At 38.2% G+C, this 27,013-nt stretch overlaps 1 protein-coding gene across 1 annotated transcript; it reads right to left on the bottom strand.

Moving 5' to 3' along the window:
- Positions 1–1,143: 1,143 nt before the first annotated feature.
- LOC141435343 (nose resistant to fluoxetine protein 6-like) lies at positions 1,144–27,013 on the bottom strand. Its single transcript, XM_074098053.1, has 12 exons — positions 26,848–27,013; positions 22,429–22,568; positions 13,541–13,868; positions 13,241–13,355; positions 12,700–12,787; positions 11,918–12,084; positions 11,265–11,450; positions 9,511–9,684; positions 8,074–8,227; positions 6,786–6,972; positions 5,193–5,335; positions 1,144–4,636 (listed from the first exon to the last, which is right to left on the bottom strand). The coding sequence occupies exons 1-12, from the start codon at positions 26,912–26,914 to the stop codon at positions 4,469–4,471; spliced, it is 1,917 nt and encodes a 638-aa protein (XP_073954154.1). The 5' UTR covers positions 26,915–27,013; the 3' UTR covers positions 1,144–4,468.

The following is a 27,013-nucleotide window of genomic DNA, read 5'->3' as shown; positions in this document are numbered from 1 at the left end:
ATACAAAATAAAAATATTATAAAAACCTATCCTAGTTTGCCGCCGGTAACGGGGTAGGGCCCAAGCTACCGGTGGTCAGGGCCGCAGAGTGAGGAACCTCCGGACGATGCGTGCCGTGTCCAGAAGTACCGCCTTCTGTATCTGGCCCTTGATCCAGCCATCTAGCGAGAGTCTCTTGAGATGTTGGTCGAGACTCTTCGCTATTAGACCGTTTGCAGAAACGACTATCGGGACAATGATCGTCGAGTCAACATCCCACATAGCAGTCACCTCGTGAGCCAAGTCAAGGTACTTGCTGAGTTTGTCCTTCTCGGCCTTCACGAGGTTCTCGTCATGTGGGATGGTGACGTCGACGTCGATTATTATTATTATTAAAATTGTTATGCATTGTTGGAGAGCTAAGAAAACGATTATGTTTTTAAAATAATCTGCCAAGCCAAGTTTCATAAAGTTTTTTTTTGTTTTTAAGGCATCAAAAAAAGCTCCGTCTGAGCAATGTAATAGTGCCTACTGGAAAGTTTAGAGCAATGTGCCGTTTGGATAACTTACCAAAAAATAAAAACCGGCCAAGAGCGTGTTGGACACGCCCAAAATAGGGTTCCGTAGCCATTACGAAATAATTAAGTAATATTTCGTATTTTGTACGGAATATTCCAAGTTTAGGTAAATTATATAGCTTAGGCTGCTATTTACTGTTAAATTACTAATAATGCCCAAGAAAACTTAACCGTTATAGTTTTCTTTGTAAGTTTGATATACTTACTACCATCCTAATTTTTTTTTTTATTTTTGCACCCACTGGTTTAGATTTTTTCTGGCTGATTTCGTTATTTCACTAAGATTTCACTAAACAGATCCAGGGCTTTGATCCAGTAACTTTTTTTCTAGGCTATTTTATTTAACAAATTTTGGTCATATCATAATCCCTTAGAGATTTTTCAAATCACTGTTTTGGCCATATTTCTGCATTCATTTATCTGTGGCCGGAAACCTCACATTCGATGAGCGACAGCTGCAACGCCTAATTAGCTATAGCCAACGCGAACAAAGTAGTGTAAATGCCACATTAATTGAAGTTTTTGAATGCATTTCTCTTTACGGCTATAGGTACAAATAATAAACATAGTATATAAAAGACCGTCAGATTTCAAATTGTTTATTTCCTCTTAAAAAAACCGCTTAAATATCTACTTAACTTACACTATCAATATTAACGTATATAAGCTGATATCCATCAGGTTCTAACTCCACCAGACAGCGGAGATGTGTTATCTAAGAGTCTTTCCTACATCTGTCGATGCGGAATCGCCAATAGACGATAAGAAAAAGCTTTTTCACCTCTCATGCTCGTAAAGTTCGTGTTGATGCTGTATCTAGGCGACATAAAATGACTTTTTATGCTCTAGTGCATAAAAGAAAATCTTCGTCTAAGACCAAGGTAATCAGGTGTCAACAGCCACAAACAAAAAAAAACTACATATTTTTTTTATAATTTTTTAATTAAACTCAATTAAAATAAAATTTTAAAAATTGATGGGTTGTTTTTTTTAGTATTAGGTATTGATTTATTTTAATTTGTACTGACTGTGTTATGTTGTATTTCTAAATAAAAAATGGACGTGGTCAACGAGTGGAAGTCGCGTAGTCCACGAATTTCTATTCTGTCCGTCTATTATATAATGAGACAATGTTCGAATGATCACGTGAGGCAAGCGTACATACGAGCAGCGAGCTATCACCGAGTAGTCTACTCACCGATCGCGCGTGGACAATGAAAGTCGGTACTGTGTTTGGACTTCTTATAATGAACTATTTTGCTCCTACTATACAATTCTCAAGCAACCAAAAATTAACATCAAATAAATACATTCTAAAGCGACCTAACGTTAGCATGTTTTAAATGAGTACAGCACCATCTACCGAGACAATAAAAAACTAAATTACTTTAAACTTAAATACGAATTATATCTGAAAATAAGTAAAATCAAGAGTCAATAAATTTTATCTTGAAAACGGTACAAATTAAATGTAAATATTTTTTTTAAACCAAAACTGTTGCGCTCTTGGATTCAATAATTATTTTTTAAAAAGAGAGTTAACATGCTTTTGTCTCAAATATTATATTGGTACATTTAAGAAATATACTTTGAAACATTTTATATCTTACTCCGAGTATTTTCTATTTTCCTTATATAGGAAACAGGAAATTTCTTGACTGAAGTAAGTTTACTTGACTAGATAACTTTTTGATTTCTGTGTAGTGCCATCAGACGCGTTATTTTGTCAAAATTAGCCATTAATGACATTGTAATAAGAACCACGTCACGCGTCATCGTGAATGACTACCTATAGACAGTGTGGGGTGTCAAGTCTGCCTAGCAGTGCGAGAATATTTTACTCGTGTGCGTTAGCATGATAAGTCCTTTGTGGTATTTTGACATCGTCGTATCGCACCTTCAAAATTAAACTGAAATAATTCGAAATGTTCTCATTTTAAAATTCAACCAGATTGTGTTTTATTTAAAGTTCATTTGGACAAACTAATCGGCGTCTCTGGCGACCAAAGAGCAGGCTTTTTCTTCGCCCAAAGACTGAGCCTCGCAGTGCAACGAGGCAACGCCGCCAGCGTCTTGGGTACAATGGCTAAGTGACTATGACGACCGGATGGCTAAGTGGTTAGAGAACCTGACTACGAAGTTTGAGGTCCTGGGTTCGAATCCCGGCCGGGGCAGATATTTGTGTGAATAACACGAATGTTTGTTCTCGGGTCTTGGATGTTTAATATGTATTTAAGTATGTATTTATCTATATATGTATGTTTATCCGTTGCCTAGTATCCATAGTACAAGCTTTGCTTAGTTTGGGACTAGGTCAATTGGTGTCAAATGTCCCATGATATTTATTTTTATTTATTATTTTAATGCCCCGCGCTGGGCTGCCTTTGGAAGAGGAAGCCCGTTTTAGTTAATTTTATGTGTTTTTATTTTTATTTTATGTAAAAATTCATTGTTTAAATAATAGTTCATTTCGTAAATGTGAATATTTTGAGTCGTTTCACTTTAATTTTAAAGGTGCGGTATATTGACAGTTGCAGTTATCTTCCCGCTGGAATGGAGTACTCCTATAATGGACCTAAGGATATATCGTTACTATACTATAGTTTTTATTACAATTGTTTGTACCATTACAATAATGTATGTTGTTCTTGAATATCAAGAAAGCAAGGAATCTAGCTAAAACCATACGGCTAGCAGTCTACGGGATAAAAATACTTAATACTCTGGTAACAGTGAAATAAAACGAATCACTCACGCTTTAAATCGAGTTTAGCTCGACAAGTTTTAGACTAGGACGCGCGTCTTGCAGCAGCTGCCGTGGCGTGTGCTCCTAGAGGAAGGACTACGAATTAGTCCGAAACATTTCGAGTTAAACTCGGGTGAAGACGTGAGTTAACCATTTTATTTCACTACGTCAGAACATATCAAATGTTTTTAGTACTTTGTAGAAATATACATTTTACTTGTGACTACGCAGGGCACGTATATTTATTTCGACACTTATATTAGTTATATTTGGATAGATAGGTGTACAAATTCATACAAAAACAAAACCGTTAACCTAGTACGTACGCACATAATTGAACATCTCTTAGTCTGCTAACTCCCTTCGTAAGTGCCTCTGTCGTCAAACTAACTCCCTTCTGGCCAGCGCAGGGCTACTACGAAACTCGAAACTCGAAGTTCGTGTCGTGCGGTCCCTCTGACACTTGTACTATTTAATACGAGAGCGAGAGGGACGGTACGATGCGAACTTCGAGTTTCGAGTTTCGTAGTAGCCCTGCAGGGCTTAAAACTGGTACCAAAAATACCGGTGTACACAGCTTAAGATCAGATTTTTACCGATTTTTTTTATTTCAGCGAGGCAGGTAAAGTATGTGGTAAAACTTGCAGTACGTTATATTTTAACATTATATTTCATTTTGCACACTATCCCGAAACCTATAACACTGTATAAGGTAGGTACAAATAAATTTTTCAAGAACTATAGTAATATTATTAATCTATCAAAATTAATTTTATTCCATATATCGCTTTTTATGATTCATTTTATGTAGGTTCTTTTGGGTCCTATACTTCAAACGATTTAGTTGAGCGAATTGTATGGGCGAAGCTAGCATTGGCATATGTTTGGGTGTTTCGTTCTAAAACCGGTATAATTTCGGTTTAGTTTCCAGCACAAAATTTCGATACTAAAGCGGTATACACTGGAAATTTTGGCATCGGTTTCTATCTCTCCTGCCAAAATTTTTTAGTGGGGTTGGCGTTTCATGGGCTTAAAGCTTCCTTGGCATACTGTGGGTCAATTCCAGGGATAGGCAGCTGCTAGTTTGCGCCTGTATCAGCGCGCCAGCACACCGCAGGGGGCAGCACTAGCGCTGTCTACCCTCAATGCAGGCCTCGTGGTGAGCCTATACTTTAGTAGTGACATCGTCTTGCTCAGGTTCCTTCTCCCTGGGTTTCCTCCTGGGAGGAGACAGGAGCACCTTGGTGACGCTGGCCAATGGTGACTCGATGGTCAGCCACATCAACGCCCCCAAACAGAAACTCAACATGACGGTGGCTGCCAGGATGATTAACTGTTGAAAATTCATTTTATTACAGGCTTTTATGTAACTTAACTTACCGTATTAATAGGCAAAGGATATTATATTGGTTAGTATAAGACAATTCCAGCGGTTGAGTTTACTTGAAATTTGGTATACGTTTGTTAGTTAAATGACAATGCAAGTCAGACAACAAATAGCAAACTAATTTGCTAAATTAGGCGTTACTTTGTGGAAGTCCTTGTCAATAAACTACAGGCCCTTTACTTATATATAAAAAATTACTTTGTTTATATAAGTAGTTCATTAAGTACAATAATACCTACTAAAGTATAATGGTACCTTAATCCTTATAATTACTACATACTTGTTAATGCTTCAAACAATTTGAATTTTTATCTTCATTTTAAGGTGTAGGTATGCTCTGATATTCAATCTAGATCATCAAATTTAAAATCAAACGACATTTTCTTAACAAAGTGCGATGATTGAAAAAAGGGCGAAATCAGTGCGAGCTGGGAGCGGTGATCTTGCCCGCTTATACTCAGGACACTGGGAATTATTTCCACTATTAAGATGCAATACTTACAATATAGAACTCAGACATTTGTGAGGGCTGTCGCTGGAAGCCAACCAGTCCTCGTTGGAAGGTAGAGTGTAGCAGGAAGGCACTGTACGAAACACGTCCGGACCAGGTAAACCCGCGCCACTCCACTATACCGCGGTACACGTCTGGAGAAAAAAACATGAGGAGCAAATATAATGACCGTCAAAAATACATTGTGATTCAGGAGACGTGAGCAGGACCAACTTTACAACCTCAGTAATTGATAACGGATCTTTGATCTTTCACAATCTAGACACGCGGCCGGCAGCTTGTCTAGTCAAGTTCGAAGAAAAATGAATTAGCGACGCAGCCGTGTGTAAACGTGAAATGAACGTGAAACGACGAAATACATAAAAGTATTACGTAAGTAGTTTATGTATTATTTTATATTAATGTATTATTATTTTAAAAAAATGAGGTCCCAAATCTTAATATGTAAAAATGAATCTCTATTTCCCTTGGTCACGGTATCGCGCGTGAACGGCTGGACCGCTTTCGCTAATTCTTTTTTTGTTGTGTTTGCTACTGTCTGGAAAAGGTTCTCATAAAATAATATTTAGAAAATTAAAAAAAAAACTAAGCCGCGGGCACCAGCTAGTGTCTTTATAAATTTTTGGTAAAAATTTCATTTTGAATACAAGACTTTTTACTCACTGTACTTTTAGTTGACTTTACTTGCATTGTCACGCAAATTACATTTTGCATACCAAATTTCAAGTCAATCCTATTAACCGTTGAAGAATTAAATTCCGTTCTGCGGAGAGAATCCTCACTGGACTACCAGGATGTCACTACCAGATTATTGTATTGTCACGCAATTTACATAAGTATGCCAAATTACAAGTCAATCCGACTGTCTACTGGAAGTTGGTCGAATTTAACTTGCAGGATTTGACTACAGACAGCCAGATAGATAAACAACGGAACAGGTGAAACTAAATAAAAGCTTATAAAATAGTAAAATTTTCGCGTTTTTTATATATTTTTGATATAACAGCAATTAATTACGTAACTACGAAGCTTGAGGTCCCGCGCTCGAGTCCTCATTGTATGAATAATACGAATGTTTGTTCGCGCGTCTTGGATGTTTAATATGTACCTATTTAAGTATGTATTTATCTATATAAGTATCTTTATCCATTGCCTAGTACCCATAGTACAAGCTTTGCTTAGTTTGGGAATAGGTCAATTGGTGTTAAGTGGCCCATGATATTTATTTATTATTAGTAATTTTACGTATAAACTAATATTCTATGTTCAGGCTCATGCCGAAGCCTTCTGTGCGCGTCCGAAATTACACACTATGTGGAAACATTGCTCGTGAACTTTAACAGGCGTTTGCTTGTGCCGTGAGCTTCTACGCCTACCGTGTCTCTTAAAAACAGACTTACAGTAACCTTCGCACGATTAGCACATACTCTGTTAAATATTAGTAATTTTTGAGTAAAGCATTATTTCGAGAATTACGAGCTTCACTGAGGCTCCTTTATGTCCGCGAAGACATTCTTTAACATAATATTTTCAAAAACATTCACTTTCACTAGAAAAAAAAGTAAATTTTGAAATGAAACTAACTTTCAACCCTGAAGATGCAGCTCATCATGATAACACACACGCACAGCTGGAAGATGGGCTTATGGATCATGGAGTACACCACTTTGACCAGCATAGAGGGCTCCCAGCCGTCCATGTAGAACAGCCCCCCTGTGAGTATCACTCCCACGCCAGCCGGGAAAGTAACCCAGACAATCCATTTGTATTTCTAGAAAAAAAGATGTCTTAAGGTTGCGTTTCCACCAGAGATGTGCGAAGTGTTTCTATTGGTTCATTCTCGCACATCTGTGGTAGAAACGCAGCTTAATGGTTGGGTGAATCGCCTACATCTAACAACTGTGAATCAGAAACACAACAACAACAACAAAAAGATTCTTTATAATTGGGTACCTATAGTTTTCTAGGGTTGTCCAGATTATATTTTTATCGATAGTAGAATGTAGAATGTAGCTCACTCCTGTAGATAGTTTTTTTCCACTCCTTTTTTTTGTAAAAATAAATTAAAACTTTATTGCGGCAAACCACACGTTTCGTCGGATTACTGTTTTATGCCATGGTCTGTTTGATTTAAAAAAAACCGGCCAAGAGCGTGTCGGACACGCCCAAAATAGGGTTCCGTAGCCATTACGAAAAAAATAAGTAATATTTTTTTAAGGATTTCGTATTTTATACGGAATCTTCCAAGTTTAGGTATATTTTTATACCTTAGTCTGCTATTTACTCTTAAACTACTGATAATTCGCAAGAAAACTTAACCGTTATAGTTTTCCTCGTAAGTTTGATATACTTACCTTGAATTTTTTCAAATTTTTCCACCATCCAGTTTAGCGCTCAATCAAATCACTGATTCGAAAAATCGTTTAAGCAACCCCCTAATGGTTTTGAAATACCTATCCAACGATACTCCACGAAATACAAAGGTTGGATGAGAAAAAAAAATCACCCCCACTTTACGTCTACAGAGGTACAAGAAAAATTTTTATATCTCAATTGGCCGCCCCTAATATCTGACCACCCTATGCCCGGTTCTACTGGGCCGTAGGACAAATCTGTCACTGCCCCTTAGAGTATACCCGGATAACCCGCGTCTGAAATCTTAGCTATCATAGCATGTAGATCTAAACTCGATTTAAGACGTTAGTTAACCGGGTATATTCCACTAAATTTCCAGATAAGGACATAGTTTCTATCAATGACCTGAGCCCTTTGTCGAAGTTATCGGAATCGGGAAAGAAAAACATGGTGTATAAAAAAATCTTGGTGTATAAATAAACAAGAATCTGGTGTATAAATCAAAAATGGTGTGTACCTGGAGCCGCTGTGACATGGCTTGCTCATCCTTCATCCAGTGGAAGGCGAGCAGACCGAAGGCGATGCCCAGCGCGTACGTCGACATGTTGGTGTGTCCGGCCACGAACACAATTCGGAAAGTTTCGTCGTACTTATACAGTGTCCGGTATGTCCTGGAGACAATAAAACACCATGAAGCGTCAAAGTTGGTTGTTAAATTTCATGGTGAAACGTTTCACAATGTTCTTTTTCGCACTGTAAATGGCGGGAATTAAAGAAAAAACTTAAACCATTCTCGAAAATACAAACTGAGACATGGATGCACAGAAAAACCAGAAAAAGAGACCAGCGCTGGGAATCGAACCCAGGTCCTCAGCAATCCGTGCTGCGTGCTATAACCCCTACACCACCGCTGGACAGGAATCTAGACACGAATTTTTCCTATGCATACATATCTCAGGTTGCTAGTCGTAGTTGGTAGTCGCGCGAGCAGATTGGCGGCGCGCAGTGCGCGTGTTGCAGCAGCCGCTGAGTCGCGTTGCTCCGAAGACGAAGGGCTACGGATTAGCCCGAAACATGTCGAGCTAAACTCGATTTAAGACGTGAGTTATCCGGGTCAATAAATTTAATATGAGTAATTTGTTACCTTTAAAATCGACAAATTCATTTATTTTCCGTTATGTAAGTATTAATTATTTATTAATTGTTTATATTTGAGCTCGTAGAAAAAGTAATGTATGCAATTATTCATAATCAGCCATTGAGACACTCATGCTCATGCGTATCTATTATGATATTCGGCTTCGCTTCATGTCATAAACTCGCACTCGTTTCTCAATGGCCCTTATTATGATACAGTTGCATAAAATACTATTATGTAAGTGGGTCTCCGTGCACGCTGCGAGGCCAGACACACAGAGGTTTGTAGCGCCGCAGGAAGAGAGAGAGAGAGAGAGAGAGAGAGAGAGAGAGAGAGAGAGATATATTAATAGTAGATTGTACAACAAGAGCATAAAATGAGCCATTTGATACAAGACGTTCATATAGCCACTTGAGCCGGTACGGCGAGGGTGGATAGACACGTCAAGGGGAAAATGGGTTTAATGCTCGAGTTTTACACACTGCTTTTCACCTCTATTGAGAAGACATTAAATAGCAACAGTGGAAAAGGTTGTTTACTTACTTACCTTTTATTTTTCATGCATTGCTATAATAATTATATTTTTTTAGTTTTATTGATTTATTTCGATTGATTTGATTGATTTTTAGTTTTATATAAATTAAAACTTATAAATAAAAAATAGAGAAACTTTTTTGTTTGTGGCTGTTGACACCTGATTGCCTTAGTCTTAGACGAAGATTTTACTGTATGCACTAGAGCATAAAAAGTCATTTTATGTCGCCTAGATCCAGCATGAATAGGAAGTTAACGAGCATGAGAAGTGAAAAAACTTACTCTGGTGACTGGTGCACCACAGCACTCAGATCTTGGAAGTAGGTGTACGACCCGGCGATGACGAAAGACACGAGCAGCATGAAGCTGAGCGTGATCAGCTGCGTCCTTGGACGGCGCGCGATTATGCAGATCAGCAGGCCGAGCCCGAAGAGTTGCGTGTCAGCTGCCAGGTACCTGCAGAGAAGAACGTTAAGAATAGAATACATACATACGAGTACATACATAAAATCACGCCTCTTTCCCAACGGGGTAGGCAGACACTACATCCTTCCACTTGCTACGATCCTGGCACAACACTCGCTTACTCTACATTCATCAATCTTTTCAAGCATGCACGGCTTAGAGTACTCCTGACCCGACCTTTCTTCAGAACGTCCCCGATTTGATCGTGGTACGTTCGTCTAGGCCTTCCTCTTCCAACGTTCCCATTCACGCTCGTCTTATAGATCTGCTTAGTCAATCTGTTTTCTTTTATTCTCTCAACATGCCCAAAACCATCCAAGCATCCCTTTCTCAATCCGTGTGACTAAATATACCTTTATTAACACCACTATTTCTAGTTCTGTCACTCAATTTCACACCTAACATACTTTTTAACACTCTAATTTCTACCGCATTTATTCTACTCTGATGTCTTTCCTGCCACACCCAACTTTCACTTCCGTACATGAGTGTTGTTACTAGCACCCCTATGCGCAGCCAGACGAGCTCTTTTGGAGATTTTCTGGCTATTCATAAAGGTGTGCAACGCTCCATTCACTATGTTACCAGCCTTTACTCTCCTTTCAATATCACTTTCACCCTTTCCATCCCTAGTAAACATCGATCCCAGGTACAAAAATTCATTCACTTGTTCCAAGTTTTCGTCACCAATCCGCACACACACTTCCGTTACGTTCTCTTCATTTTCAAATACCATAACTTTCGTCTTTTTTACGTTCACTTTCATTCCCTGTCACTCCAAAGCATCATTCATAATTCTTATAGTTACGCATCCCTTGCCAATCATCAGCCGACGATGCAAGTTATAAGTACTTGGTTATCGGCGTAAAGAAGGCAAAAACCCATCCATAATCGTATAAATTTGAAAAACTAAGAGCTAATTAAGGAAAAAAACGCGCTTTAAAAAGTATGAAACAAGAAAATGTTTAAGAACTATGTATAACAATTTGCTCCTCCGTGACCACAAATATGAACCTCCGCAAAGTAATGCCTGTTTCAATCAAGCAAGAAAATATTGTTGTGTGAAATTCGTATGTACACAGACTTCAGAAGAAAACCTTGGTTGCATGTCACCTTGCCCTAACGGTTGCTTACTTAACAATTCATTGTATGTTGGCCTGGTACTTTCATTTTGGCTTTGCCGTAGTCGAGTAAAAAGAAAAATAAAAATTCAAACTAGCCAAGTGAAATCTTAAAGTAGCATTACATTCCAAGCAAAATAACTTGATACCTATTCGAGTATATTTATATCTCAATTCTTTTGTCGGCGAAGTCAACAACAACACGCATATTCACATTTATGTTTTGATGGGATATCAAATAAACAAGGAAAACTATGACGGCTAAGTTTGCTTGAGAATTATTAGTAGGTAGTTGCGAAATTCCGTACAAAATACCAAATCCTTACAAAAATCTTACGTGATGGAACATGCTAAAATAAGATATGCACGGATTTTTTTTCGTAACGGCTACGGAATCCTATCCTGGGCATGCCCGAGACGCTCTTGGCCCGTTTTTAAACCAGTAGTTACCAAGTTTGCGGCAGGCAGTCGGTGTCTTGATAGAGATAGTTGTTGATGTACAGCAGATGCGACCACCAATATTGGTAGCAGGCGTCGGCCTCGGGGGTGACCACATGCTGCCACAGCGGCCCGTCACCCAGGTGACGCATCAACGTCATTATAAAGAACATTAGTAGTGCGTAGGCCGGGGTCAACCTGTGAAGAAACATTTGGTATAGCAGGCGAATCATCTATAGAATCAGTTTTGGGGGTATATGACAGTAGACGTAGCGGATCATTTGGATTTGGGGCATTTGCAGATAGTCACATCTTTAGAATTCGCTTTCGTATTTGCATTCGCAACAAATAAGTAGTGCGAGTATTTTGCGATTATTTTGGTAAGAAAAGGTAGAAATATTTTATAAAAGCGTAATATTAAGCTATTAAGTGGCTGCGACCACCCCGGTGGATGCAAGTAGGGAGTTGTCGTTCATTATGGCGTTCTAAGGGAAGCCTTTATTCAACAGTGGCCGTCTTCCGCTTCCGGCTGATGATGATTATAATGACAAAGTTTAAGGAAGAAAAAGTAACTTAGGGACTAGAGTAGAAACAAATGCTTAGTTAGAAATTGTCTCCCGTTGGATTGAAAACTTAACTCAAAACACTTTAAAGGGACGTCTTACCTGAGCCACCGCATAACCATCCCCTTGGGCCACTCCCAAAGGGTGATTTTGTGCTTCTCGGCATGCAGCTCGAAGTTGAAAGCGAGTAGGAAACCAGACATCACGAAGAAAGTGTACGTCACCAACGTTCCGTTGTACAAGATTTGTTTGGAAGGATCCTCGTATGTCTGGAAATCAATACAATAAGAAGTGGTTTATTTAAACATAGAGCTGGTGCAGCATTTTCATCACCATCCTGATCCATAATATGGTCCTAGTGGTTTGAGGTTTTTTAAAGTTGCAAAGAAGCTAGTTGATGTTATAATTAGGGAACCGAAAAGCTGGCAGCTTCCTCGGCTTAAGAATTAGCTCATCATCAGTTATTTAAAAAGTAACGCGAGATACTGTCTTCGAAACTATGTTTAAAGAGTCCCTCAATCCAAAAAAAAAGTGTTATAAGTTTGACACCAATATCTGTTTGTCCATCTGCCTATGGCATCGTAGCTCGCAAACGGATGGACCGATTTCAATGCTGTTTCTTTACAGCGAGTTTCCTTGCAGTGGTTTTAGCTATGTATCGTTAAAATTAGATCAGCCGTTTTTGAGATAATGAACTTCATATTTTTAGGTTTCATTATAGGCATAAAGTCAGTGCTATATAATAAGAATTTGTTCCGTCCACTTCACTGTCATATTAATTATCACCTTAAGTGTTGATAGTTAGCTTTAAAGAAGAACTTGAGCCTTGGTGACGCTTCTAAATGGAGATTTCTGAATAGAAACTTAGGGTATTTGCAACTTACGGACTCGATGAAGTGAGGGTTGTTGAGATACGAATATGACATAACCAACGCTGTGTGAGAGAAGATCACGCAAACCATCGTAATGGTCCTGAAAAGAACAAAACTATTGAAGAAACAACTAAAAGAAGCTTGTCCAATCTACAGGTGACCATTATGTCTAGTTTGAATCTGAAAGAAAAATAAAATTGCGCATGTTGCATTACATCGTGAGACCGTAAAGCAAGTTGGGGTGGTCAATCGAGCGCAGCAATGTAATACAACTTGTAAAATTTTTGTTGCATATGTAAACTGGACTGGGTTGGCTCTTTCCTCGGTGAACGTATTGGCAACCAAGAAACGAGGAAACGCAGCCAGACTTATGGCACCGTGCTCAATAGCAGCGATCTGGGCGATATTTTGTATATTATGGTTTTAAATATATCCATAATTATTCACTACATTTCTAAACAGCTGTGACTGAGACAGAGAATTAGGAGAAGCAGCGTGAAAATGGAGAGCACTGCCAATGTATACTGATTTAATCGATTGATGGTATATGTACCTAAACCCGTTGAACAGTTTCAGTCTGCCGAGCCTTGGCTCAGGACCCACGCCGGCTGGGGCTATCAGCTTCTTCCAATTGCGACGAATCGAGAACGCCATCAAATAAGAGTTTCCTGCAATAAGAAAATAATCCTGCTAAAATATAAATGGAATACTAGTGTCTTGAAGAACGTGCAAGTTAAAGTGTAGGTCTATGGGGGTAGGTTATATCAAACAGTCAACGTCCCAGGGCTGATATGGTGATATTGGTGATGATGATGATGATTATTTTTTAAAATAAGATAAATACTTTACTGACCTGGCCCTTCGCCGCGTATAAAGTCATAAGACGTTCCAAGGCCGTTAAGTATGATCAGGATCAGAACAATTAAAGCCATGACGTAATCCGCAGCGTCGAAGGGTATCTTATCTCCTGGCGTCCTGCAGTACAGAACATTGCTCAACGTAGCTTCCAGCTTGTAGTTGTTCCACATGGAGCTGTTCACGCAATCTTGGATGACGGAGTTCCGCTCTTTCGTGTCAGCCAGGGACCTATTCTGGATGAATGCTTGACAAGTCCTCTGGACACAGAGGGCGCGGTGGATTTGAGTGTGGTTGAAGTGTTTTATCTTGTACTCGGAGTATTCCTGGAAATAAAATTAGGTAAGGTTTTCTTCATCAATAATTCTTTTTTTCCCTATTCTTCCTCTCCCTACGTTTGCCATGTGCTTATATGATAGACACCACCGATGCTACAGCTACAAGCTACAACCAGGGTCGTCTCCTTTGAGGGAACAACTCAATGGGTGAGAGCACAAATACCTATACTTAACTTTAATGTACACTCGAACCAACTGAATTGTGACCCACTGAGGAGCCTTTTCGTAGAAAAAGTTATAGTACATCGCATTGCTTGACAAGGGAATTTATTATGACACTGTGAAAACGTTCTAGGGTAGGTCAGGAATCAAACTATGGTTCGACTATTCGTTCAGTTTTGATGATACATTTATGATGAAAGACTAAAATATATAACTAAAAAACCGGCTAAGAGCGTGTCGGACACGCCAAGATAGGGTTTAGTAGCCATTGCGAAATAATCAAGTAATATTTTTCTAAGGATTTCGTATTGAAAGAAAGAAAACAAAGAAAGAAAGAAAAACATTTATTCGTGACATTTTTTACAAATAAAAGAAAAAGAAAAAAGGAAATAAATTTTGTCACGAAATGGTCCCAACTCAGCATGACACATATACAGGGTATTGTGTACAGAATCTTTCAAATTTAGGTATATTATACCTTAGGCTGCTATTTACTCTTAAACTACTAATAAGCCTCAAGCAATATTAACCGTTATAATTTTCCTTGTAAATTTGATATACTTACTACCTATATTTATCCGTTGTTTAGTACCCATAACACAAGCTTTGCTAAGCTTACTTTGGCACTAGGTCTTAAGCTTACTTTGGCACTAGGTCAATTGGTGTGAATTGTCCCTCAACTTGATATTTATTATTTATTTATCCTGATTTTTTTTTAAATTTCCACCTAACAGTTTGATTTTAGAGGGGGGGGGGCGCTCGATTTTAATGAAATTTTTTACTTTAAAGTTGAATATTTCTCAAACAGATCACTGAGTCGAAAAATCGACAGACATGGCGAAACTATAAAAGGATTCCTAGTTGACTACGGAACCCTAAAAATAAGAAATTGTTTATAAAAATGTTTATTTACTTTTATTTTTGTAATTTGTTCACAGTTAAAATCCTCAGACTCGCATCGATTTTTACATGTTTCATATTTTTGTATTTTTTATTGATTTGTTCTACGTTCAAATCCCTAATCTCACAGCTTTTTGCATATTTCACTTTTTTGTATTCTTTACTAATTGTTCTGCAATCGAATCCCCGACGGGGAATCCTTTTTTTATCTCTTTCTTTTATATTGTTTAAAGATTTTGATTTCAACAATGAAAGAACAAAATTGTTACTTGACTTCGCAACTTCATCCAATAATAAGAAGTTGGTTATAAAAAATTCCGATAGATGCCGCTGTTTCGTCAGGCAATAATTCTAAATCGCGCTGTTGAGATTTTTCTTAGAACAATAACTCTCATTGAGCGTGGTTAGCAATTACAACATACGAGTACGTGTGAAGTGAACAACGTACAGTTCCACATCGCAATGTGTCACTAATGGTGATAGAGACGGTATACGTCACCTACACTATTGTTATCATCATTGAGATATTGTGAAACTGTACGTTGTTTTGACATTACACATCACTCAGGCTTGTGCCCTGCAGTGGGGATTATAGGCTGAGCTGATGATAATGCTGATCACGATAATCAGCATTATCAACATCACGACCTATAATATCCCACTAATATTATAAACTAGCTTTTGCACGCGACTTTGTCTGCGTAGATTTTTTTTAGATGCGTTGCTTAGTACCCATAACACAAGCTTTGCTAAGCTTACTTTGGGACTAGGTCAATTGGTGTGAATTGTCCCGTGATATTTATTTATTTTATTTATTTTTATATTTACACAATACTCCATAGGAATGAGGTTAATATCCCGCATTGCCCGTTTCCGTGGGATTTTCGAAAATCCCTTCAAGCTACGGCTAAATAATCAAATCACCAAGCTTGACATCTATTATGCTCAAGGTATAAGACTTTAAATCCTCCCTTACTATTTTATTAGATCGATGATCTCAAAGATTGCGTACGATGTCTTTGGGATCGCAACCCAGACTCGCGCTGGCTTACCGTTTCAGCCGAAAGCGAAGCGGCCTGCCTGGCTAAGAGCGCCACTGAGTCTCTCGCCGTGGTCTTCTTCAGACTCCTGAGCCTGAGACCGTGCCCCTTGTAGCCTCAATGCGATGTGAGACATCGCCAAAATTTCGTTTTTTTCGAGAAGGCATGGTTGTTGTTGTTTTTTTTAAATATGGCTCTGTCCATTGGAGGACAATTTTGCCAGTGTCTAGTAGGTTTTGCCGTAGTACGGTAAATAAAAATCTAGAAAACGAAATATGAGAGGTTTTTATTTTATTTATTTTTTATTCAACTGGATGGCAAACGAGCAAGTGGGTCTCCTGATGGTAAGAGATCACCACCGCCCATAAACATCTGCAACACCAGGGGTATTGCAGATGCGTTGCCAACCTGGAGGCCGAAGATGGCATACCTCAAGTGCCAGTAATTTCACCGGTATGGTGGATGAACGATGGCAGCGCGAAGGAAGGAAGGAAGACATGGTAACGCGTGTAAAATGCGAGTCTCAGTTAGTGTTGTTGCGATAGCGGTAGTATCGTGATATTATCGTGACCTTGAAAATCATTCATATTAAATGCTTAAAGGAGGCGATACACACGTATGAATATGGATACAGTCTGATTAATTCGAGTTAACACTTGACAGATGGGCGTGCCTTCAGTCAATTTTCAACTTTGACGTCATTTAAATAAAGCCATTTTTAGTATACCGCTACCCACGTTTACAGATTTGTAAAAACTATTTTATTTGTATGACCTCAAAGTTGAAAATTTACTGAAGGGACGCCCATCTGTCAAGTGTTAACTCCAAGTAATCGTACTGTACGATATAATTACGATTAGGAATTTATTCATGACAGAGTAAATTAATATATTTCTATTAAATCGTAGTATATTAAATAATTATCCAATTATACGCGTGTTGATGCGTGTCCATTTTACCATTATGTAACTATTTAAACTGCTTGATTGCATGCTTGCTTGCATGCTTGAATGCAACCTTGAATAAATACTTGCCTGCACTATTTTTGCATAATTATGCTTGAATGCAATTTGAAACTTGCTTGCACTATTTTTTGCATAATTACGTGCTTGCTTGCATGCTTGCTCGCATGCTTGAATGCAGCCTTAAATGCATGCTTGCTCGCACTATTTCTTGCATAATTACATGCTTGCTTGCATGTTTGAATGCATGCTTGCCTGCATGCTTCCTCGCATGCTTGCTTGATTGATTGCTTGCTTCTTTAAAATGTTTATGGTTCACGTGAGCGATGCCGCGGGTAAAAGCTAGTACTTATTATTAATAATAATCAGCATCATCAACATCTCGGCCTATATACGTCCCAAGGCAGGGCAGGACTTCGGCTGTAGTTCCTACGCGGGCCCAGTGTGGATCAGGAACTTCACACGCACCGTTCAATTTCTTCGCCGGTGTGTTCATTCACCGTAAAGCTCTTGAACGTAATTTCGCACATAAATTAGGAAAAACGAAGTCTTATTTTACTTAATGTACATCTTGTGAATTCGCACAGGTATTAGGTAGGTTTTGCAGGTGGTAGGACCTTGTGCAAGGTCCGCCCGGATTGCTACCACCATCTTGCTCGCTAATCCTGCCGTGAAGCAGCAGTGCTTGCACTGTTGTGTTTCGGCGTGGAGAGTAAGACAGCCGGTGAAATTACTGGCACGTGAGGTATCCCATCTTAGGCCTCTAGGTTGGCAACGCGTCTGCAGTACCCCTGGTGTTGCAGATGTTTATGGGCGGTGGTGATCTCTTACCATCAGGAGACCCATTTGCTCGTTTTCCATCCAGTCAAATAAAAAAAAAAAAAGGTATAAAGTGTTTTGTGAAATAAATAATTACTATTATATATTATTAACATACAGGCTACTTTTTGTCCCGAAATAATGTATGGTTGCTGTGGGATAAAAAACTACATACTAATTATTCGCGAGCGAAGCCAGCAAAAGCTAGTTTTACATAACACTGCAGGTTAATAGGCCTGTATATAAACAATGTTATCATACTTAATTACACTGCTGAACTACAGGTCAAATGTATATGCATGTCTAGGTCGTAACATAAAACCCAGTTGCCGTAACGAGGCATAATCTATCAACACATAATTGTCATAGCATGATGCAAGGATGGAAATCCCCAAATATATATTTTTTCGTTATTATTACTTGTAATTATTTTGTATTGTTATTTTCTTTTGTCAAAATACCACAAGACTTATCACGTTAAAACACACGAGTAATATTTACCTCGACGTTTCGACCACATTACAACAACAATAAACAATACAATAACAATACCACCACCAGACGACCAGATGGCCTAGGTTAGAGAACCTGACTACGAAGCTTGAGGTCCCGAGTTCGATTCCCGTGTCGGGGCAGATATTTGTATGAAAAATACGAATGTTTGCTCTCGGGTCTTGGGTGTTTAACATGTATGTATGTATCTATATAGTTATATTTATCCGTTGCTTAGTATCCATAACACTAGCTTTGCTAAGCTTACTTTGAGACTAGGTCAATTGGTTGTCCCGTGATATTTTTTAGGGTCAAGGAACATATTGCAGCTGTTAAAAATCGCCAAGTGAACAAGTCAGCCATAGCCGAAAATTTATTAGAGTCAGAACCAAACCACTGGATTGAGCTTCACAATCCCAAAATTCTCTCCATGGAACGTCATTTCTACTCAAGAAGGTGCGTGAAGCGGTTGAAATAAAAAACCCCCGACACACAAAAAAAAACGCCGACAAAAAACGCCATCAAAAAAGACAACTAAAAAGTAAAAAATAATTATGCACTACCTAGCTGTTGCCCGCGTCTTCATCTGCGAAGAATTCGTTTATCCCTATCCCACGGGGACTATGCTGATTTCCTGCAAAATTAGCCTAAGTTAATTTAGTATAAGTACCTAGAAATATTTTTTTATCTAAGCGTCGTCGGTGTCGGGGAACCGCTAAGGTTAATACTTTAAAAAATACATACTTTAGTTTCCTGTTAACCTTAGCGTAGCAACTGTAATATTGTAAATCTTCCTTGGTTTATAAATAAACTAGATTTTGCCCGCGTCTTCGCTCGCGTTAAATTTGGGGTAACACAGATTTACTTTCCACGATGTTTATTTTCGTGTTTAATTGATTTTTCATTTACATTTTGCAAATTTTCGAATTTAAAAATCAAATTTGAAGCCCTGTTTCACATATTCAGGTCAGGGGTGTAATTTTAAGAAAACCTACTTGTTTTTTTTCCCCGCAACTTCGTACCTACGCGACATAGGATCCCGTGGGATAGGAATAAGCGAGTTCAATAGAAAAACACACTGTCCGCGATTGAATTAAAACAGGCTTCTATTATTAAGGTATCGATTTTTTACAAAATCTTTCGTTTTTTTTTAAATCAGCTCAGTTGTTTCAAAGATTACCCCAATAAACAATGAAACAGACCAAGTTTAAAAAGACAAAAAATCCTTACTCAGTGCACTTCTATGATAATTTATCCACTTACTTACATGTGTGCCAAATTCAGGTCTGTAAAATCTGTAGTTTAAGCTACGCGTTGTCTGTCAGTCAGTCAGCCAGTCACGATATTTCGTAGCACGGTATACTGTTTTATAGGTCTGTATAAATTTTGTTACGTAATGAGTTGATTGGTTTGGCGTAGGTACTTAATGTGTCCTAACCGTTAAGGAGTTATACCTTTCAGCATCAGCTAACCTGAATAACCAGAAAGAATACAACTAAAGGTCTACGTGCATATTATGATACTAAAAGAAACTTCCTCTAACTCCTAACCGTTAAGGAGTTTAACCTTCCGTCATCAGCTCGCCTGGATAACCTGAACAAAAAAAAACTATCGGTCTATATATATTACTTGTTTTTTTTTCGTAATAGCTACGGAACCCTATCTTGGGCGTGTCCGACACGCTCTTGGCTGGTTTTTTCCTTTTCCCGTGGGAATTTCATGAAACCCTGAAATTAATGTTTTAATTAATAAAATACCTACTTGTGTATCAAATTTGAAGAGTCTATTTAATAAAGTTACTGAGATAGGGTTACTCGGGATCGAATATATAAATAAATTTAATTTCGGGAAATCCTTTTATAGTGAGTCCTCCACCTCCACACTGTAAGAACACACACAAATCACACAAACCCATCTATCAACCACCACCACACTACACTGACGCGTTCGAACTCAACCATGAGCTCATCTTCAGAGTGACACACCGTACGGACCATGCCATGAGCACGGTTGATGCTCCAATGCATGGGTTACGGTTGGTGTCACTCTGAAGATTAGCTCTGGTTGAGTTCGAAACGCCGTCAGTTGTAGTGTGGTGGTGGTGATAGATGGGTTTGTGTGATTTGTGTGTGTTCTTACAGTGTGGAGGTGGAGGAACTGATGAACACGCCATATTTTTGCATAAGCTTAGCTATCGTAAGTCGCGGGTGAGCAAGGAAATATTAGTTCATTGAATGGACCTCCGCAAAGTAACGCCTGATTCAATAAATTACCTACTGTGTATCAAATTTGAAGAGTCTATTTATTAAAGTTACTGAGATAGGGTTACTCGGGATCGAATATATAAATTAAATTTAATTTCGGGAAATCCTTTTATAGTGCTCCCCTACACTCTCCAAGTAACCTAAATGCCAAATGTCAGCTTTCTTTTAATATATTTTTTTCGACTGGATGGCAAACGAGCAAGTGGGTATCCTGATGGTAGGAGATCACCACCGCCCATAGACACATGAACACCAGGGGGATTGCAGATGCGTTGCCAACCTAGAGGCCTAAGATGGGATACCTCAAGTGCCAGTAATTTCACCGGCTGTCTTACTCTCCAGGCCGAAACACAACAGTGCAAGCACTGCTATTTCACGGCAGGATTAGCGAGCAAGATGGTGGTAGCAATCTGGGCGGAACTTGTACAAGATCCTACCACCTGCAAAAATCCTCCTACATCTAAGTTATAAAACTAGTTTATTTTATTGGCATACGAAACTTGTATATCTACATAAAATCGGAATGGGAGATTATTAGTTCGTGACTAAATAGAAGTTTAAAAAATTATTGAAGCTGAATTAATTGCATTTTAATACGACGCTTTTTTTTATAAAAATACTTGAGTGAAACAAATTTTATATTCAGACTATCTTTTTCCCGCGACTTCGGCTGCCAAGAATTTGTTTATTACCGCAGGAACTATGCAATTTTCCGAGAAAAATTTATCCCATCTCTTTTCCAGAGTCTTAAACTATATTATCATTGTGTATTATCCATACCCAATGTCATCTATATTATTTGTTATTTAGGTTGAGCGGTTTATGCATGAAGAACGAAGAAGACACACTTTCGCGTTTAAACACTATGATATGTATGCGAAAGTAACATTGTCTGTTTGACTAACTGTCTTCAGTTACCCTCTTCACGCTTAAACCGCTGAACCGAATTAGATGAAATTTGATATGAAGATAGTTTAAAACCCTGGAAAGGACATGATAATTTTTATCCCAGAAAATTGCAATTTCCGCGGGATAGCGCTAATTCAATTATTTGCAGACAAAGTCACTAACAACAACTAGTATTCATCGTTTAAATACATCTAATTTCGTGTAAACTACGTGTGGACGGCTGGACGCTTGAAGAATCGGCTGATCCTTTGGAGGAAGTACTGCCCTTGCTGTATCTTAGTACTGCTGGTTAACGGTAACCTTGTCGGAGGTAAGTTCGGACCTGCCAAAGATTGAGGGAGCCTGCGCCAGCTACTACGGCTAAAATCTGCACCACCATCTGCAGACGTCTCGGTGAGGGTTATCTATTGTTTGCCCGAAAGTTATATGCTATAATTTCATTTGTTCGAAGTTCATATGCCCGCTTTGCTCCCACCTTAGCCTTCTGAACCTAACTTATCCGCGTCGCTTCCGCTCCGAACCGTCTTGCTCGCTCGCCTCGCTCGCTCGCACAAATCAAATGTCGCAATTCTAACATAACCTAACCTGTGTGGGTAAAATTTACCTAATTCAAAGGTTTGTTTGACGTGACGTCGAATAATCACCATTTACATGGATGCCAAATGACATTATGGCATGTGATACTTATGGATTACAATGATTATGAAAAATGAAATTATATAAATTAATGTTATGGAAAACAAAGATTCTGTCATTTGATTAATATGGTAAACAATGAGTAGTGCAAATGAATTTATAAGAAACAATATTATGGCGGTTGAATATTATAGCATATGAAATTCGGGCAAGTAAAGGTATACCCTCGGTGAGTGCTTCAACTGCAGGTCTCGCCTTTTGTCCAGTTATTTGCCACACTGTAGTTCGTAGGTATTTCTCGTCCTACAGTCCACTTAATTAAACCCCAAACATTTTGGTAGGTTGGTATTAAGTATGGTCTTACTTGTATCATCCTCATCAGATCGGAATTGTCGCTGGAAGAGAGGTCCGCGTCGATGACGCAGTAAGTCCCCCCGGGCTCGCTGAGACACGAGTCGTAATCGTCCATCTTGTACAGCTCCGGCATTTTGTTGTATTCCGTCACTGAAATAAATGGGATATTAACTTACTATATTATGATCGCACGTTAATGCTACTTATGCCTATTACTATTATAAAGTAGCTTCTACACGCAGTTTCGCCCGCACGGAAAATTAAAATATATTGTATGTTTGTTCATTTTTTAACACAAACATGAATACACAAGCAGACCTTACACTGAACTAAAAGAATTTCCTTGCTCACCCGCGACCTTACGATAGCTAAGCTTATGCAAAATATGCGTGTTCATGCAGTTCTTCCACCTCCACACTGTAAGAACACACACAAATCACACAAACCCATCTATCACCACCACCAAACTACACTGACGCGTTTCGAACTCAACCACAGCTCATCTTCAGAGTGACACAACCGTACACCATGCTACCAGTTGTTAGACTAACGAACCACAACCACCGTTTTAACTTGTCACTGTAACTCCTCAAGTACCCACATACGTTTTATGAAACAAAACAAAACTACCCACAAATTATTAATAAATTTTTTAACCATCCTTCAAAACTACCTGGATTTTTATTTATTTACTGTCAAGGCCTGTTTTATTAACTACCATTGCTGAAAGTATGGTACTATTCAATGGAAAAAATCAATTGTGTAAACAAATGTGGTGACTGACATTGACACTTGACTGACGACTGGCTGACTGACTGACTGACGTTGGCTCTAGTGATGTGAAAGCTCTTTAAGATACTTCAATCAGCAGTAAATAATTATTTTGAATTTACTCATATTTCATTATTTAATGTTTTCCCTAAGTTTAATTTTTAAAAATGGCGAATCACGTATTCTCTTAGTCCTGTTCAAGAGTCATTCACAATGTTTCCATGTCCCTTTTAACTTAAAATGTTTAATAGCATTTTCACGAAGTTTTAGAATTAGGTATATCTTCAAATATATATACCTAACGTTTTTTCCATACAAACTTACACTCCCCTTTAAGGGTAGAATTTTTAAAATGGTGAAACATGTATATCCACATATTTTTTGACGTATATTTTCCCCAAGGTTTATGATGGAGTATTTTAGAATTGAAAGGGTCAGTTAAAATATGGATTAATTTAGATTTTTTTGCTGCTTAAGTAGCGTAGTAGAAAAAGGCAACCTGAGATATGTGTGCATAGGAGAAATTTGTATCTTGACTCCTGTCCAACGGTGGTGTAGGGGTACGCAGTACGGATTGCTGAGGACCTAGGTTCGATTCACAGCGCTGGTCTCTTTTTCTGGTTTTTCTGTGCATCCATGTCTCAGTTTGTATTTTCGATATAATTTAGAAGAGGCATTTTTAAATTTACATAAGACAGGAAAATGAGAGTAGACACAGGGAAGTGATTCAAAATGATTTTTTGGTCCAACAATGGACTCCACAGTAAATATGATACTAGTAAATAGAAATCTACATAATTTCTACTATAATACTCTTTTATCGTCCAACTAGTGTTTACCCACGAGTTCGCACACTTAAATCATTAGGTCCAGCAGCTGAAATACCGGGATTTTTAAAAATTGCCGTGGGAATTCCCGAAAATTAAATCGTTGTTTTAAAAAACAATCATGGTCAAATTTCATGACTCTAAGCCCAGCGGTTATTAGTTCGAAATTTTATCCCTATCTCGTGGAATATCGAAATAAAAAGTAGGCTGTTTTATTCCAGATGTCAAACTATCTACATACCAATTTTCATGACTAAGCTCAGCGGTTTTATTTCAAGATTTTATCCCTATCCCATGGGAATATCGGGATAAAAAGTATCCTATGTTGTAATCCAGGTTATCTAACTTTTCGCCAAATTTCATCCAAATCCGTCCAGCCGTTTCAGCGTGAAGAAGTAACAAACATATTCACTCACTCACTCACAAACTTTCACATTTATAATATTAGTAGGATTAGTAGGATAGTAGGATAGGATTAGAAACCTTCATTAAATAGTGTAACTTAACACAAATAATTTAATATCTACGAATAAATTAATTTGCAGAGCCAGCCATAATTATCGGTAGGAAAGGTTGGTTCAGTCAAATAATTAATTTTGTTGATACAGCACTAAATTTCCAGAGACTAGACCGACCATAGACCAACTTCGGTGAGGAAAAAATTATCATGTAAATTTGACAAATATAACGGATTTTCGTCTTCCAAATAATTCTATAAAATAAACATATTATTATTATTTAATGATAAAATGATTGTTAAAAACAGTGGTGAGCTCATTGAGATGTGAATATGATCGGGATTTGCGTTCAAATGTAAGTAACTACGGAGTAATCGTGAAAAAATGCTTTGTTTACACAATTGATTTTTTCCATTGAATAGTACTTTAGATCCAAGCCGTAGCAAGGGAGATGAAACCAAATTTACCTGCTCATTAATAATAGACCCCATACTGTTGTATCTAATTATCTCCATGTATTCTAAAACATCGAGACGAAACCCCTTGCCACAATAATGTAACACTTCATACGAATCTGAGTCCGATAAAGAATGATTTAGTTCCAACAAATATGTTTGGCAAAATTCGATTTGGTTTTTCATTGATATGGACCTCCGCAAAGTAACGCCTGATTCAATACATTAGACCTTACACATTTCACGGATAGCGTTTGTTTGCGTGCTTAAATCGTCTCTCTCATTCTGCTGCCAGCCATAAACGTGACCATTTTCAAAGGTCCGCCATGTTGATAAGCTAAATTATGGCGTTGCCAAATAGGGGATGTTTTTGCAATTTTATGTAAAAATATCCAGCTTTAAGAAACCACAAAAAAGTTTGAGTTACTACGGGGCCTTGAAACTGATTTTCTCAAAAGCTAACATAAGAAGTTTTTGTTTTTTTTAAGTATTTCTATACGTACCTACTAAGATTAGATTTTACCAATCTTTTTTTTCTTTTCACGATCGGTATCCAGTTCACGAAAGTTGGGCGAAAAAAAAAATTGTGCCTGGCAACTCTGAGCGAGTGACATTACAATACGACAAATACGACGTTCTGTTTTGAATTTGTTTGTAGTGTTTTCTTGGCTTTTAAAGCATTTAAACGGGATAAAAACTATCAATCCCATATCATGGTTCCGTAAACCATGGGAAAATGCGGTGTATTTAGGCGTGACAGTGCATCTTACAGAAATATACCCGAAACTTCTTTTCATCAGTGAGTAGTACACTGTTTACGTTTTTATTGGCAAATATTTTTTTCTTTACTGAAATAGTAAACCAGTTCATTCATCCCAGCCTATATACGTCCCACTGCTGGGCACAGGCCTCCTCTGAGAACAAGAGGGCTTGGGCCATAGTTCCCACGCGGGCCCAGTGCGGATTGGGAACTTCGCACGCACCATTGAATCGCTTCGCAGGTTTGTACAGGTTTCCTCACGATGTTTTCCTTCACCGCAAAGCTCTTGGTAAATTTCAAATGTAATTCCGCACATGAATTTCGAAAAACTCAGAGGTGCGAGCCGGGGTTCGAACCCACGAACCTCTGCTTGAGAGGCGATAGGTCAAACCACTAGGCCACCACGGCTTACTGGTTGGTGGGTGGCTGTTACTGGGTGGTTTACTGGTTTATTTCTCTATGAACTCGCACAAAACTGTTGTGCCGTTTATTTGCTGTTCGTATGTTTGTTAGGTACTCCCTCACGCTGAAACGGATCGACGGATTTGGATTAAATTTTAATATATAGATAGATCTCGACATTCCTACAGGGTCGGGATGAAATCATAAAATCCTAACAGTTACGTTTAGAGACATGAAATTTTGGCACGGCTGTTTTTGATGCAACGTTAGTGAACACCACGATATAATTTTTGGAAACTTCCGCGGGAATTTTGCAAGTTCCCGGAATTTCAAACGCCAGAAGCCAAATCCTAGTGTATTATAATTAGATATTAATTTCGTGACAAATTTTTGAAAATTAATTAAATGAAAATATTAGGTACGAGTATCTTGCTTATAGAGTTCTTAATGTAATTTGTCCATCCAAAACAAGGGCGAGATTTTAGGACAATTTCAATCAATTAATACGCGATAGTTTGTGTGAATTAATGTTTAGATGTTTGTTATTCTTTCACTCTAAGCCGGCAGAACGGAATGCTTTATAATACCTAATCTAAATTAACATATACGTTTTTTTTATCCCGGAAAATTGCAAAATTCCCGCGGGATAGCGATTCTCCACTGCCGAATTCGCGGGTAACTAGTCTACTTAAACTGCGATCCAATGTTATCAAATCACTATTTTTACAAAGCAATTAAATTATTTTATTTACTTACCATTTAATTTGTAAATAATCCCCGATGATTGATGAACCAGGAACAACAAAAGCACCAATTTCTCCATCTTATCACTTGTCACTTAACACCTAAATAACTAAAAAAAACACGGCAGCCCTTCGCCGACGCTAACTAAGAAATAATCGAGACGAAAAATGCACCAGGT

Source organism: Choristoneura fumiferana, chromosome 14 (genome assembly GCF_025370935.1).
Source record: "Choristoneura fumiferana chromosome 14, NRCan_CFum_1, whole genome shotgun sequence".
Taxonomy (NCBI): domain Eukaryota; kingdom Metazoa; phylum Arthropoda; class Insecta; order Lepidoptera; family Tortricidae; genus Choristoneura; species Choristoneura fumiferana.
This window is presented reverse-complemented; position numbering and strand designations above follow the sequence as displayed.